The sequence below is a fragment of the Pyxicephalus adspersus genome, chromosome 6, assembly GCF_032062135.1.
Source record: "Pyxicephalus adspersus chromosome 6, UCB_Pads_2.0, whole genome shotgun sequence".
Classification (NCBI taxonomy): Eukaryota; Metazoa; Chordata; class Amphibia; order Anura; family Pyxicephalidae; genus Pyxicephalus; species Pyxicephalus adspersus.
The window spans coordinates 55,007,181-55,024,310 of record NC_092863.1 but is presented as its reverse complement, the minus strand read 5'-3'; the positions used below and the strand labels follow the sequence as shown (position 1 = coordinate 55,024,310).

Sequence of the window (17,130 nt, the reverse complement as noted above, 5' to 3'; positions counted from 1 at the left end):
TGATTCTGAATAATGTAGTTCTTGTTTATTTGAAACACATTAACAATTGTCAATGCATAGCATTCATAGTACTTGTTTTATGTAAGGAAATGTAATTAGATTTGTATCTGTTACAAATAAATGAAGTTTACCCTGTACATACCACCTTGTTGGTGCCCATAAGCAAAATCTGTCCATAAAAAAGTGCTGATGGCCCTATGATTACTAACACATTAGCACCGATTGATTAAAAGGGAACCTGTCAAGAGAAATGAGAGATACCATTGCTGGCTGTTAGCCTTATACATTTTCCACTACTTAGTTCAGACTAGACAGTGTTTGTTCAGGCCAGTGACTCCTCAGTTACTGAATAATGAAAAAGAATGATTTTGGACTTTGCACCTTTAAAAACAATCAGTAAAGTTTGTAGATTTTTAGATATCCTGCACATGGAGATCAATTAGGAGCTACAAAGAGAGGTCTGTCTGCTGTTGGGATTACTAGGACAAAAAGTTTACACTTAAACAATTTTCTTCCTGAGTATTACCCGGTCACCTTTTGTGCACTGAGATAAAGTAAGGTATGTATTGTTAAATCTGTATATAAACAAAATACAAAAAGACAAAACTAATGTGACACAAACAATATTTGTTCACTAAGGAATTAAATGAAAATGAATTGCTGTGTGGGTGGATATACACAAGTAAAAACGATTAAAATCACAATTTGAAATTTGCCTTGGTCAAAGCATGCATCTTTTATTGCACATGTGATACCAACAGCACAGTCCACCATCATCATTTTAGTAGTATTCTTTTTTTTTTTTTTTCAGATACCGCAAACCTTCCTTTTTCAAGTAAAAAACCCTTAGCGGGAGTATGTTTGGAGACTGGAGTGCACTATATTCTCCATATGTACGCTCTAACCCCAGTCTTTTTCAACCTTTTTAGAGAGGGAAGAGAGGTATCAAGCAAGTCATATGTTTCAGGTCTTGGGGAACCCTTGCTATAATAACTATATTCACAACTCTGAGTACATTAGTCTGGTGGTCAGTGGGATGCCCCTTACATTGCTGGCCAGTGGGAAGAATGTCACCCTTACGTATAGCCAAAAGCATACCTGGTGTCACTTAAACTGACCTGAGAGTCACAACTGCCTATTGCTCAGGGAACCCTTAACAACCTCTGGAGGAACCCTAGGTTGAGAAACACTGGTCGAGCCTGTACATGTGTATCCATGCTCATTGGATTGCCTGCAAGTTGATTTCAGGATGTGTTGTGTATCGCTATATAACTCTATGTACTTTACAACATAAAGCTTGTTGCCCAGTACCAGTCAGGATCTTATGTTCACTATACAGTGAATTATTTGAAGCCTGAACTCACTTAAGGCTATTAAAAGAGCAGATTTAATGGCAATGTGCAATTATACAGTGAATAAAAAGCAATGTATTCACACTGGGAAAACTGCCTTTTTTTAATATTTCTTCTGGCCATTTTTCTAAAACTTTCATGTGTGAATTAACATAACAAAACCTATAATTCTGATGTTTTCAATCACGTATCGAGTAGAAAAAAAATTATGTTTAAAATAATGATTATAATAAATAGAGGTAATTAATTGTATTTTTCCCCTTTACAGTCTAGTCAGCTTAATTTTACCTTTTCAGCTAATAATGAGAAAATAATTTTTGTGCTCTGGGGGTTAATGATATGTAACTGCTAGAGCCGCTAATTGCATGTTGCAAACCATTCATCAAAATTCCCATCTGTGCTACTTGATTATGTTTGCTAAATTATTGCTTTGAATTATCTTTTGTAAAGCAACTTTTATAATTAGCCGGGCTTACGTCTTGCTCTGGTTTTCCTATGCAAGGATATTCAAAGTTTGTCCATTTTCAAGCAGCCTTCATTTATTCTGTCAATTATGCAGAGGCAGAGTGTTCCTTTTTCCAGTGCCAGGAAAAATACACACTTGTCTTTTATTTTGACAATCAGCAAAATGGGGCTTGGTGTGCCTGCATGTTAGCGCAAACACTGCCTCTGTGTGTTAATGGCTCTAAATATCCAATGACTCCTATTAGCGACATGCTGAGAATACAGCATTTACTGCTCTGCATCTTTCAATCAAACTAATGTCATTTGATTTGCTGGTAGGTTAGACTCTACTTAATTCTTACAACTTAAAAAGTGTTTCTAAAGTCAAACTGGGGAATACTGGGCTCAACAGAATATCAAATAATAAGTATCTTCCATAAAGTTGCAAATTTTATATTCAAAACAAAAAATACAAATTGTTGAGTTACAGATGGAAAGAATTAAATTGATAACAACATACAGGCTCAATAGCGTTTATTTCCTGCAAAGGAGTGATAAAATGCTAGGTGCCTTTCTGTAGTTCTTGTATTTTTTCTGAAACACCGGCATTAGAATGGGGTGGATTTCATTGGTTTTCTTTTTTTCAAACCAGTGTCATATTATGTGTCACTATCGCTGAGGAGACCTACTTTAAAAAGTCAAATAATTTGTGCATGTGTTTCTATGAATCCCTGTATAGAACTTGGTTGAAGGATTTATTTAATAACACACCACACAGAATGGTATTGATAAGAACTCTACCAGGGTACATATATTTAAAGTCAACACTCTATTACACCAAATAAGCAAGATCTGAGCAGGCAATGGAAGAGTGGGCGGGTTGTGTCCAGGGACGCCCACTTCCCTGAGCCTGGGATTTGTACGGGGAACGAGGTCCGCGGCACTGGGTGGTGCGCCCCACCAGCACCGGTGGCGACCGCTGTTCTAGTACGCCATAAGATCAATAAAATATTCCCATTACAACCAAAAATATGCTAACAGAATGGAACGTTTTGTGAATACCATTCAAACACACAAATACATATGGCATTTTTAAACAAGATAATCTACACCTCATGATGCAGACAACATTAGACAAGAAAATGGAAACAGCATAGGAATATTTAATGTATGGGTGGCAGGGACATTCTTTTAAAGTCCTAAAAAACATAATTTAGGAAGACATATGCAATCTTTTTTTATTCTGTGCCTAAAGAATGTTCATGAAAATAGATGCCATAATATTTAATAAAACTCCTATAGTTTTCATGGTTTCAATTCCTTTCAGTGTAAATCACTAATCTAAAAAGCATTTTTTTTAAATTCCACACATGCCAAAAATACCAGCCACACAAAGGTATAGTACAAAAAAGTGAAAAAGATTGGTTGCCCAAAACAACATTCTTGATAGTCTTGAGCCAAACTCTAGCACACTGGTCTCACAATTGGTCTGGATCACTAAAAAAATCAACAGAAAAGACAGCTGTTCTTGCATAATAGAAAGAAGGCAGAAGAGCACCAATCATTCATCCTTTACCCTCCTCTCTCTGTGGAATAGAACAGCTCTGTCTGAACAGTGCTCATTCACTCTATTGTCCATGGAAATGATCACTACTGAATATTTCCAGTGACAATTATTGAGTTTATGTGTGTGGATTAGGATACATGCAGCGCATATTGTCGGATTCAATGGGTAAGTCCGTTTAAAGTTAATATAAAACAAATGACCATACATGGACAAAGTTCTATTGTTGGAATAATCATTGTGTACTTCACACAAAACCCCCTGTAAACTGAAAAACTACACACCTAAATGGTATTATTCATGCTTTATACCAGGCCAGTTCTTGTCTTTTAAAAATCCAAACACCTACCAATACAAGATTTTTAATGTACTGTATGATGAATACACTCTTACCTCAGCCTGAAAGCTTTTTAAAACTGGAGCAACAACTTCCCGGATTTCCTAGAAATTAGAAAAACATCACTCATAAAGCTATTCACAAACATCCTAAAAGGCAAAATGAATAGATAAAAATACAGCAGCATGCATAAATATATAAAAATGGAGCAGCATTGCCAACCTAAATTTGCATTTATCTCTAGTTAAAATAAGGAGCCACCGCTGTAACTAGACCAGGATTAGAAGGACATCTTGCACTGGGTACTCGTATTTTAGTGACAGGTGTCTAAAAATGGCTTTGCCCTCACTTTTAGAAGAATTCTTCTCACTTCTTGTTTTGTCTGCAACCAGACAAAAAGAAGATGAATCCCCAAATGAAAAACAGGTAAGAAAAAAAACATGTTAAAAAGACTGTGGGCCTGATTAATTAAAGTTCTCCAGGATTTTTGGATCACCCAGGTTCACTGATGAAAGTATATCCTCTACAGCCTTTGAGAGCTTTAATAAATCAGGTTCTTTACCTGATCCCTTCTGAAGTATTAGAAAAAAATAAACAACTTGTAACTTAAGTATTTTCTTAAACTATTTTTCTTTATGCATGAAATGTCCTTTACTACTTTTGGTGATCTTGGTTAGAAAACAGCTCTAGACACAGTATTCAAGCTCTGGATGTAGCAAAACATCAAACCAGTGCGTTTTCATTGACCAGATGTATGTTGCACTGGCAAAGCTGAGTGGTTTGGAAGAAATAGGTGACTTTTTTAACCTAATAGTGGAAACTGAAACAGCCCTTTAAACACAAAGGTTTGGTTTCTGTATCTAATAAATAGATAAATAGTACAGTGGTACCTCAGCTAACGAATGGTGCTGCTAACCAATTTTTCGGCTAACAAACTTCTACCCTGTTTTTGGGACTCGGCTAACGAATAAGGACTCAGCTAACGTAAGTATAAAGAAAAAGTAAGACACCCAATACCATTCTGCATGTGTCAGTACTGTGCACACTCGGTGTGGCTGAGAATTTGAGAGGTAGGTGTGATTTGTAGCATTTATTCTTTACAAATTAATGAACTGGGCTTCTTGCTGCTTGTGTGCAGAATGGAGGCCTGATGGGGTAGGGAGACTTGATGACTTGCAGAAGAAATCTTTTGCTAAACACAGTTTGTGGGTGATTTTAAGGACTAAGCTCCTCTGAAACATCTTGTAACTCTTTAATGACCAAGACAAACTCTGCAGTTATTTCTTTTTGCATCTCAAAGCACAACTTGCTTCAGAAGTTAATGAATAAGTTAATTAATTAGGTTAATGAAGTTAAAAAACATATCTTTAAATTGTAGGCAGTATCCAGAACGAATAAAATGATTTTGTATAGGAACTTATGGGAAATCACGCTTCGGCTAACAAACGTAATTCCAGAACGAATTATCTTTGTTAGCTGAGGTATCACTTGTACAGTGCTGCAGACTACCAATAATTAACCATTCACTACCATTAATTAAACATGCATTAGGTTTTAGCAAGAATCAAATTCCACTTTAGCACTATTTTCTCACAATCCCCCAGCCTAGACTTTCCCTGAGAGGGAAAGTTGATTGTCATCACTAAGGGCTGATTCTGTTACTGTAACAAAACAACAGTATAACTTTACTGACCCCCTTCCAGCAGCACATGTTCACCAGTAGACAGCAAAAGACTTCTTCTGTACTCTTAACATTACTGTAGTCACAGCTTACAAGTCCATGACTTTTTCTCCACACCCATGTGACAGTACCGGGCCATGAACAAGCAGCAGTGCTGTCACATGAGAGAGGATACAAGATCTTCTTTACAACTAAAAGTACCAGGTATTTGCTCTTAAAGGCTGGATCGAACATTTGGCAAGTGAGGGTGAGTATGTGCTGCTGAGAAGAAATGCATAAAAGCCAACATTTTTCCTAGGAATAAAACAGGTTTGCTTAAAAAAGACAGATTTACAACATTCATACAAAATCTTCCCAAATTTTCCTTCCCTTGTTTTTAATTTGTGAAAAATTTTAAAAGATAGGTATACCATTAGAAGTCTTTGCCCCTGAACTATTTTAATTATGTCTTCAATCAATAAAAAAGGCTAAAAAGATTAAATAAAACATAGTATAGAAAAAAAAGTCCTAAATGTTTCTCTACCAAAAAACAAATTACATCAGCAATCAGCAGGTTAAGAGGGACTTGTAATGTAACATACAATACCTCAGGGACATTTTTCTTGAACTCCCGGCTGAGTTCAATAAGACGCTTGTGGGAATGTTCGCTCTCTTCCTGCCGCGCAGCCAATTCCGATGCAAGAGAGTTCAGCTCTTTCTGCAAAAAGAAAATGGGGGGGGGAGTGATTTTTTTAATATCATACATAACCCATCTCATGTCCAAGTTTGCTAACTACCAATTCTGAGAGCCAGCCGCAATATCGACTATGAGCATGAATTATTTAAGGAAGAAAAGTATGTATTCAATGCAAAATCAGGACAGCTTTTAGATAATGAGAAGCTGCTATAATCAATATCCCTCAGTGAAGTTTCTTTCAAAGGGTTTTTCACTGGCCTTAGTTCACTGGTAACTTTTCTGAAGCATTGCGTGATGCAATAACGTGTTCTCAGGGATTTAATGTAAAGAAAGTGTGGCTGCCAGCTGACATATATCAGCACCCAGGGAATGGATCCAGGCTAGACTTACTTACACTTAAGAGTTCATAAATAAGACTTTTAAACATACACATGGCTTTTTAATTTCGGCACAATACAGAAAAATGAATCTGCCCACATTGAGGATGCGAACCTTTAAGCCCCACAGACTCATTCTTAAGCAGTTCACTGGAAGTGCAAGCGCCTCTAAGTCAAGACATTTTCCAACCATTCTGCCAGGCGCATATTATTCAAAACTAACCCTGAAATTATATATGATGAAAGGGGGGGTTACTTACATACACAACTTTTTTAAGTGCATTAGGACCCCATACTAGTTGCTACATATTGTATGAATTTATGCATAAAATAGTTTAATAAAAGTTTATTTTTAATATGTATAAATTCTAAAAAAAAGACCAAAACCATTTATATAAGTGTTATGCCTTAACGCTAGAATACTTCTTCGAAGCCAGTTTGAGGCTGAGAGACTTTGCAATGTACAAAAGTCTGTGGATAGGTTATCTAATCATCTGCAGTTGTTTGTGTTGCAGCAGGGAAAGACTAAAATTACATGCTTTACCTTCTTTATTTTTACACTAATCAAATTCACAGCTTACTTTGGGTACAGGATGAGAAGTCTATATGGAACCACATAGACCACATATGGACAACACTGGTATTTAGCAAAGTGGCATTCATGTTAAAATCCCTGCATTTCTACTGGTACTGTTAGTATTGTAGCCAATAGACTCGCTGGACATCAAGAGAGAATCATCCAAAACACAGAGGGCCTGATTTATTAAAGCTCTCCAAGGCTGTAGAGGATACACTTTCATCAGTAAAGCTCGGTGATCCATCAAACCTGGAATGGAGTTATTAAAGTCATTTGCTAGCAAATGTTTTGAATCCTGGAACAGATCCATTACATGTTTGCCTGATCATCCAGATTCACTGATGAAAATGTATCCTCTCCAGCCTTGAAGAGAATTATTAAATCAGACCCAGAAAGAGAACAGCTTAGGGTGGTTAATAGTTATCTGTAAAAGAAATACCTGTATACTAACCTTTCTATTGAATCATGTCTTTAAATTCTAGTTCTTTGCTAGTCTTGGGACACTGCAGGTATTCAACACTTCCAGATTTGTTGAATACCAGTTGCACTCGCTGCTGAATGCATTCTCAGTGATCACATCATACCTGTAAGTCAGACCTCCATCCAAATTCTAGTATTCTTTGTATTTGAAACTATATCTGTGGTATGTACAGTACATGGCCTGATGCTGTCAACTGAACAAAATTTCTAGTAATCTTTGGGACTTTCCTTGGATGATAAAGTGAGCAAGCATGGTCAGTATGACTTGTTAGTTTCCAATGATACTTTGTACTCATATCATTGCATTATAATTTTCTTTGGCCTCATTTTGTGGCTAGGAAAGAAAACATATCTGAGCCAAGAAAAGGGAAATGAGAAACAGCATTTATATAAATTAAAGAACCTGACATACAGTATAAACCATGACTAAACAATACATTTCGGGGGACTAACATTCTTGAAGTGCTATACTAGCAAATAAATGTCATGTTTCATAAAAATAAAACATATAAACATTTTTAGGAGGACAACTGAGCAGTGCCAGTGATTTCTTGAATAAAATAGCAGACACACTGAATTGTTATGACCGACCATTAGCCTACGCACCACGGCCTGCACACATCTGTCTGCTGTTTAATGTAACCTAATTGGGACATTAGCAATTAGTGGTGAAGATCAAAGCAAATCACGTGCATACACTTTGTATCACTCTCAGGATTATGATGCCTGCTCTAAGAAGGCTCAAACAAGAACCAATATTCCTGATATAATTGGCTGCATTAGACTACTAATGTAAGATGACCCCGGGGAGGGAATGGAGAGACAAGTCGGCAGCCTCTTATACCAAACAAATGGTAAGAGGAGAAGGCAATAGAAAATGTTGCACTCTAACTCCATACACAGTTATCAGTATGTGTTAATAAATGGGCTCTCCAGGGACCTTATAGAGTAATCGACACATGTGAAGAAGAGGTGCGTTAGAACATGTGTGCACTGGCTCGGCTTTACAGCTGATCCCCAGTGGGTAAAAAGCTCTACTGAATCTAAATATCCGGAATGTGACTTCTATTAGTAGGTCTAGAACGTCTGTATAAAACTATATGAAGGCAGCATGTTAACCAGTATAGGCAGTAGACACCAGAATAGCTTGAGGGGATTTAAAATATTGGTTTGAATACTGATAATTAGATGTACACTTTGCACCTTTAGGGATAAGTAAAGAAAAGGGCCGAAGGTGACCTATAAGGCAACATCTTTTGAAAGAAAAAATTGTCCTTTATAAGAGAAATTTTATGAAAATAAAGCCTGGCTTCAAACAACTATAGAGGCCACCATTTCTTAGCTTCATGATGATCAGATGAGTGAATTATAATATATCTCCATTTGTCTTATAGTAATACCTTCTTTTTGACATGGAATAACTCTTTTTGACCAGGAAAATTAGCACAAATTGTAGCTGTTGCCATTGTAGCCTGCCATGTTTGGACTTTACGGAATACTTCATTAAATATTCTGATAGGTTGCCATAGCCATAATTCTAATTTAACATCTAGCAATAGGGGCCACTTCTACATTTCTAGCAGCAGCAAGGGGGGGGGGGTTGTATATTAACTAGCAGTAAAGGGGGTAGTTAATTGACTAACAGCAAGGGAGACATTTCTACACTGACCAGAATCAAAGAGAGCACCTCTTAACTGATTTAAGCTCATAGACAAAGAGAAGGTGATGTACGTGCATCCTTGTAATGAACTTAACATGCAAGAAAAAAATCATCCTGTAATTAATTAGGTGGAATAACCTACATATTTATGTTATGAATGTAACATAGTTACCTTTAATAAAGCTAATTCATCTGGTGCCTGAACACACTTAGTGATTTAGTTGGTGGGAGGCAGAATTTACCTTCATTACAGTACCAGAATACATTTTTGTGCTCCTTTTTAAATTTTTGTTTTGTTAAGGTTATACCATCTAGTCAGAAGAATGCAATAATCTCTTGGCTATCTACAGCCTAAAATTATTAGCTTAGTAAAGTTGTTTTATAAAATAAAGAATCCCGGTGGAAGTGATCATTTTTTATTTAAATTTGTTTGTGCAGGTTTAATTCTCTTGGGTGCACTTTTAGTGGCTTAGCTCTGTGGTCTCTTGGCCCAAGGAAAGTTCTACGGCTGGTAGTGTGTTGGCAAATTTTTTTCACAACTGGCAGAGCAAGTTAAGCTTGACTAGGCAGCTGGTTCTTTGTACTTTTTCATATGGTAAAATAACTGGATTACTAGGTTAAGTCTTAGATGTAAAATACATTCCATTGTTTATAGCTTTAGATTAGTAGTTGGTGTTTTGAATTTGCTTTAGTTTTAATATCAATGTTTGAATGTGAGGGGAAGCTATGGATATACAGACACGGCCTGTGAGGTGTATTTGATACCCACTGCTCCATAGGATACATACAGTATATTATAAGGTACTCAGAAGAAAAAAAAAGGTGGCGATAAAAAGAACAGCTTACATGTAATGCCTTCGGGGACTGTTGCCTACAGGCAAATTACTGTTAATATACAGAACCATGCTTTAAGTGCACCAATGATAGTAAACAAGTCTGACTTACTATCAATGTAGCCCACACCTCATTTACCAGCATTTTAATAAACCCTCTATACTTCTCTGCGTTAGCTTTTAGAGAATGACGATATTCAATTACAGTAAGAAAAAAATCTCTGCCAAATGTTCAATACTTAGAACATTCCCTATAAAATATACATCCTGGTAATAGCAATTAAGTGAATCCAAAATAGAGCAGAAGTGATTGATTGAATGTCACCAAATAAAGCATTCTGTAGCTCAATGATATTTTGAGTTGTAGAAGCTGCTAGATATACAAAAAAACCTCACCAAGATGTGTTTTTTAAAGGTTTAAAATAATAGCATGGATGCAGATGGTTTTATATTTTTTTGTTTTGCATCTAATTGCAATCAACAGCAGACATCTGACACATTGACAGCATCAGCAAAATTGCTGCTGAGAGCACAGAATCTTTGTCTAAAAATAATCAGCCATTCTGTGCACCACTGTTTGTTATAATGGTAATCGATGCTGGAGGCTTTGAATTCCATCAATGTATAGATCTGTTCTGTTCTGCCTGGTGATTGTGTTCTGCACACACATACTCTCCCCGCTGAAGACAGAGCAGACGCACTGTGTTATTAAGATAAGCTCAGATTCTTTTCATACATTCCTTATCAGTTCTAATTCTCCACCAGCCAGAGATGTTTCACAGTGGTTAAAGATTAGTTCAGCTTCTCAGACGCCAAATCTGAGGGGTATTGATCAATAAATCAAATCAGGGACAATCAATGGCCCAATAAGGAGAGTCTAGCCAATGCATTATTAGTGGCGCCCACAGAACAGGAGCTTTCATCAAAACATTGCTTTTCTGGCTTCTTTCCAGAGGCTGGTCTGGCTAATAGACTCCCACAGCAGTGGAGCTTCATCCCAGCAGAAGAGCAATAAATTTCTCATCAAACAGCCGATAGAGAAACAAGATGAACATCTGTTTTGCTGCAATGAAACCCTGTGCTCTTCGGAATAAAATGCTACCTGCAAACCAAGTCTGACAGACCACCCCAAAGGCAGAATCCGTTCTCGCTGAGCATGGCTCTTTGTGCTTGCCAGTTATTTCAATCGGTTAATTTAAGATGACTTTGTATTCTTCACAACTGTCCGTACAGCTTTATCAAAACATATTCCGACTTGGTCGATATTAAGAACCATCCAGGGAACCCATACTATGAAGGCAATTTTATGATACACATTATGTGGCAATACTACTTCATTAAAAGCTGTTTATTCCCTCTAAGTATTGTAAAGTACTATCCCTCGGCCATGAAGGATAGTCCTCCTGAAGATCTGAGACTGAGAGACTATTTTTTAAGAGATTTCCTCGTAATGTGTCTTTCGCTGCACAACAAGTAATGACTGTGCTGTATTTAACAAGTATGTGATGGGCGATTTCTTACAGTCATCTAACTGATGGTTACAACTCGAGTCTCTAAACCATAAATCTCACAAAATCCATGGTTTTAGCTAGATATCTCTAATTTAAATAATATAAATCTGCAGCAGAGAAAAGTGAGAAATAGAGGTATGAAAAGGAAATCATACTTTGATTAATATGGTTAATTGTCCCTCTAATTTTAAATTGCAAGCTGAGCAGTTTAGCTACTTTAAATGAGAATATTGCAAAGCCCACTGGTGAAGCCCATGTCAAAATGGAATATTAAATTTGTGATGTTTTCACACTTTTTGTATTATGTTGATTGTAAAAGCTAAGACTCTAAGTAAATTGCATAGTTAATAGACAGTAAAAAATGTGGTTGTATGTATTTTACACAAAACCATTGATTACATTGATTTACCAAACAAAAAAGGTTGAAATGTAAAATATGTCTGGAAAACAATTATAAAAGCAGAATCGCCTTGTCTTTCTGGTTACCTACCATGTTTACTTGGCTAAACTACAAGGCCGGATTTAGTAAAAATAAATTTGGAAAAGCATTGGTTACCACACCTGTGTTGCAAATTCAAAGTGCATGGTTGATCTAAATGAGAACTTTGAAGGCCCATAAGCAGACACAATCTCACCCTTCATCTCATAAACAGTCCACCCTCTTAGACACACACACTCAAAACAACTTTCATATAATGGAGTTGCAGTTTTGCAGGACTGGTGAGCTCGTGCTGCAGTCTGTGTCTGCACAGATTTGGCCCCTCTCTATGATGTCATCACACCGTGCTCTCTTCCTAACCCTTTTGCTACCAGGACACTTTTTCAGGTGGCTGGACCATTGTGTAAAATCTTCATTATTTGAAAGTATATAAAATACCCCCCAAACCATAGATTTTCTGAAATCACAGAACATGTAAAATTTAAAGATGGTGCTTTTTTTTACATATTTTCATGATAGTTGTGTAAACGTTTTAAACATATTTTATTGTATGTACTACAATTCAATTATTTTTATTTCATATTTTTATATGATAGATATATATATATATATATATATATAATATTTATACATGGGTTGTTGTTGCTAATAAATCCATTCACAGTTTCCTGCTGAAAGGTGAGTGTAGTCACCACTCCCTCACTTCACCTGCTTTACACTTGTATAAATAAGTTCTACACTCAAGTTCTAAACTCATTCATACAGTATGAAGAGGTCCATTGACCCATTCATACCAGGGATCAGCGCTGTCTTCTGGATGGACGAGGTTGTGGAGAGCTGCTGGGAGGGAAGTGGATTCACTTTGTTTAGTAAAAGTTGTCAAAATCTATTTTGCAAAGAAAACCAAAGAAGCAAAGAAGATTTTTTGCACATGATTTGATAACTGAAGTCACCCTAGCAGAGTGAAAATTCACATTGCCAAGTGAATTGCCCATATTCCTTCAATCAACCCGAGTTTTAAGTACAAATATCCACAATAACATGCAGTTATATGCATGTGTACAGGTATACAGGTATGCCTTTATTAGTGGCTTTTTTACTTTTAATGGTCTTTTAATCACTTTTAGTGATATTGCTGCACAGTTCATAAAGATTGGTCCCTAAATTAAAATCACCTAATAATGTAAGTTAGAAACAATTTTAGAAAAATATGATCTGAATTCCAGGTATGCCACTGCTTAGTGAGCATGTTCAGCCACTGATGTGGGTACTGTTTAGCAAACCACAGTTCCAAATTTATGCTGTGATACCTAAATGAATGTATTTGAGCATTATTTGCAGAGTAAAAAAACAAAATGTAAGAATACATTGTACCACTTAAAAACACTAAAAAGATCAATTGCTAGCTTTTAACTTTAGTGTAGAATGCTTTGCCCATCCACCCTAAGCAACCAAAAGATGCAATACCACTTATGTTGATATTTACATTGTATTGTTTACAAAGTGTGTAAAGGTGGATTCATACTGCATGTTCAGCTTGTAAGTATAATTATGTTGTCTATCAAAGTAAAATGATTCTGGTTTTGGTATTGTGGAAAATTTTGGAAACCTAAATCTTACTCAAAAAACCTGCATGTTCTCATTCCATCAGATGTCTGGCCTTCTTGCTTTAAGTGGCAAGGACTAATTATCAATATTGATAGCAGCCTATAACTGCTGCTACAGACTGAAATGGGATTTTGCAGATCCCTGCTGCTTTTAACACCCCATGGTTTGCCAGTGTAAGAATCATTGGAAAAATAAAAGGCCTTCTCCCGTGTACTTTACACAATCACAGAAAGACCACATAAAGGTCTAATACACTAAAAGAGATGGCGCTTCTATGTAGCGATTACTGTCTGAATTTCTGAAAGAAGACAATATCTTCTAATTTCACTTGGTTTACTTTTAAAACAAGCAATACATATCAGATGTCAGGTAGGAGTTAAGAAAATCTCTACAAAAATGCATGGCGTTTGCTCACTAAAACACCCCCTATCCTTATCCACGTGCTGTTATTATCTCACTGGAGCAATGGTCTTTTGACTGAGTAATTATTCTGGCAGCAGAACTCCCCAACCCACCATTAAAATCATAAGGTGGGGATTTCTGCCAAGTGCCCACATATATGCCAGACTTTTTGATTATGCAGAAATTTAATGATGGTGTAATAGTCTTTGTACCTTGATAAGACAGCAATAAGACAAGATGTAAAAATTGCCCCAACAAGTATGCACCATAACCCAGTGATTAGCATAAAGGAAACCTATAACTAGGCAGAAAGCGGTCACAATAGAACCTCCTTAAGTCTATGTAGGATGATGGTCTCTAGTTTCCTTCACATTGTCTGCTCAAATGTAGAGCAGGTGTAGTGATTTATTTACAGTAAACAAATACTACTGTTAACCTATTTGGTCAGTGTTTCAACTATGCACTTATTGGGCCTGATTTATTAAATTTCCCCAAGACTGGAGAAGATAGACTATCGTGGGAGTACCTGGGTGATCCAGCAAACCTGGAATGGATTTTCTAAAAATAATTTGCTATTAGTTGGCAAATGTTTTGAATCCTGGACCAGATCCATTCAAGGTTTTCTGAATCCCCCCGATTCTCACATTGCCCCTGATTCATCAAGCAGAATCGGATTATTGGTCGCGCATTCGTATTCGCGATCCGGAATCGTACGCGATCGCGATATTCAGCAACTGAAAAAGATTGCGGCCGGAGCTGCGCATATCCGGCAGCTTTACACTGGCGAGCATGTATTAAAAGTCACTGTTCCCCTAAAAAATCATTCTTTCTAATGGCACACACATTACCCATACCCTATTGTGAAGGCTGGAATCCGGCTGGTAGTGAGGCGAGTGTACGCGCATACTTGAGTCCGGACCGCGGTAATCCGCGATCGATGGCCGCGCGTACTTTCGCGCTTCCAGCGAGCGCGGATTTTATTGATGAATCAGGGGCATTATGTCAAAGACCCAAGTTCTCACATTATGTCAAAGGCCTCATGTGCTACTAATTAAAGGGATGAGTTAAATATTTTGTAGTGTATTTTGCAAAATTAGGGTAGAGAATGTAAAATATAAACTTACTGGTTGCCATGTGCAACTGCTGTAATTTACTTTTAATACATGAAACACACTGTTTGTTTGATTTATAAAGGAGTGGATCTGAAATTCACTGCAGCATTCCCTGAGTGAAAATGAATCACCACTAAAAATAAGGGGGGTGCATGGAAGATTCTTCACCAGGGAATGTCAGATTCATTACTTTACAAATAGACCTTTTTCAAGAAAATGAACACACCTTAGTCATGTGTGTAATAGGACCACTGGAAGACATACAAAATCGTTTGCCTATGTGTGCCAAAAATTGGTGTTAATTCTGCCACTGATAGTTACAACCTGCACAGTAGTGTAAATCCAGCTTTGGAAAATGAAACTTTCACATTGCCACCACAGCAAGAGCAGAGTGCAATGCTGTACTTTCTTTTGCTGTCCACCAAACAATTACATTTAGAAAAGCAAATGTGAAAAGTGCAGGGACCTATTTGGATAGAAATTGATTTACAATAAAAAGCCAGTGACAAATGAAATTTGTTTCATTGACTTCATACTCATTATCCTAATTTACGGAAATGGCTTACAACAGTATACTTACAGACTGCAGTTTACAAGGGTCCTTATATTTTACAGTCTCCCCTAAAGATAAGGTATTATACCTTTATCAGTACTTTAAAATAAACCCAATGCCTATATATTGTGTGCATGGTTTGTACCAAAGCAGTGTTCAAGAAAATGCAATTTACAGTATCAAAAAACCAATGACATCACTCAATCAGTATATAAATATTAGGAATACTACTTATATAGTTCTTTCATATTTAATTGGAAACTCAAATTCCGAAATGGTTATCATTGCATTATTTGTCTTCTGTGGCTTCTTAAATATAATAAAAAAAAAAAATTGAAAACTGATTATACTTACCCCACACCTGAACTGTATTCACATGCAAATATTCAAACACACAGATATACTCAATCTTACAAATTTTGTATGAATCGCCCAAGGATTGCAAGTTGCTCTGGTGGTTTCGCTGAATCACAATAGTACCCTCTTTATATAATATCTTTGCTTAGGACTGTATATAATTACACAGAATACTTGCAGCTTTAGGCAGGTTTTGTTTCGATACAATTGGTGTAGGAAGTCTTGCACATATTCTGATACAAACTATATTTCAAAGGGTATTACTGAAAATTGCCCAAAGTGTCCGAAGTATTTTCACTTAGCACATCCTTATCCCTCTCCAGAACAATAGTTATGTATTCTATAAACATCAGTAGGCACTCTGTCTATGTAGAAATGCAAGGATTGCTTAGTACAAGTAAAATGTAGGTCTAACTATATTTTATTTTTGTTTGTGGATATAGTGATTAAAAAATGAAATTATGCAAGCTAGGTTTGAAGTGTATCTGGCAAGAAGCTTGATCTGCAACCAGGTACTGACAACATCAACAGCTAGGAACTACTGTAGAATGAAAAAAAAGGGTTAAACATTAAAAAGTACAAATATAGGATCTTTCAAGTGTGGCCATGAAAGTTCTTAAGAATTTTATTGATAAACCAGAGCAAACAACACCAGAAGAATACACTATAAAAATGTTTGGACAACTTGTGTACACTATAAGAAGACAATGGTTGACCATAAAATGAAGGCACCAGGATAAAAAGTCATGTACACTTTTACACCACCAACAGACCATTTTGGACTATGATCTAACTAGGCAAATCTCCCCCTGTTAGGGACAAAAAAAAACACTAACCCACCATACTGGAATCAGAATGCATGTTGTTCAGATTGATGTCTGACTATTGTATTTGCATGTACACATATTAAATATCATATTATTTGGAACCCAGTCACATTGTAAGAGTCCTGGTTTGGACCCCCATGTTCATGCTGACATTACACTTAATGCAACCCAGATCACCAGTAGCAAAAAAATTTTACACACTTTCATTATTTGTATGATTAGCAATATTTGTTAGGCTACCATCATTGATGGTGTGGAAGCTTACAGTCAAGAAACTCTATGTGCATATGTTTACTGGTGATTTTAAATCCTTAGTTTCTACTGACAATTTAAAACAATG

General features: G+C 36.5%; 1 protein-coding gene across 6 annotated transcripts in view; it reads right to left on the bottom strand.

Annotated features, from left to right (window-relative positions):
- Positions 1–17,130, bottom strand: part of CUX2 (cut like homeobox 2) — a 202,307-nt gene that overhangs the window by 102,728 nt on the left and 82,449 nt on the right. For all 6 annotated transcript variants that reach the window (XM_072415859.1, XM_072415858.1, XM_072415862.1 and 3 more), the window contains exons 2-3: positions 5,965–6,075; positions 3,754–3,801 (exon numbers count right to left, since the gene is read on the bottom strand). In XM_072415859.1, coding sequence (XP_072271960.1) covers positions 3,754–3,801; positions 5,965–6,075 — 159 coding nt within the window. The remainder of the gene's footprint in view (positions 1–3,753; positions 3,802–5,964; positions 6,076–17,130) is intronic.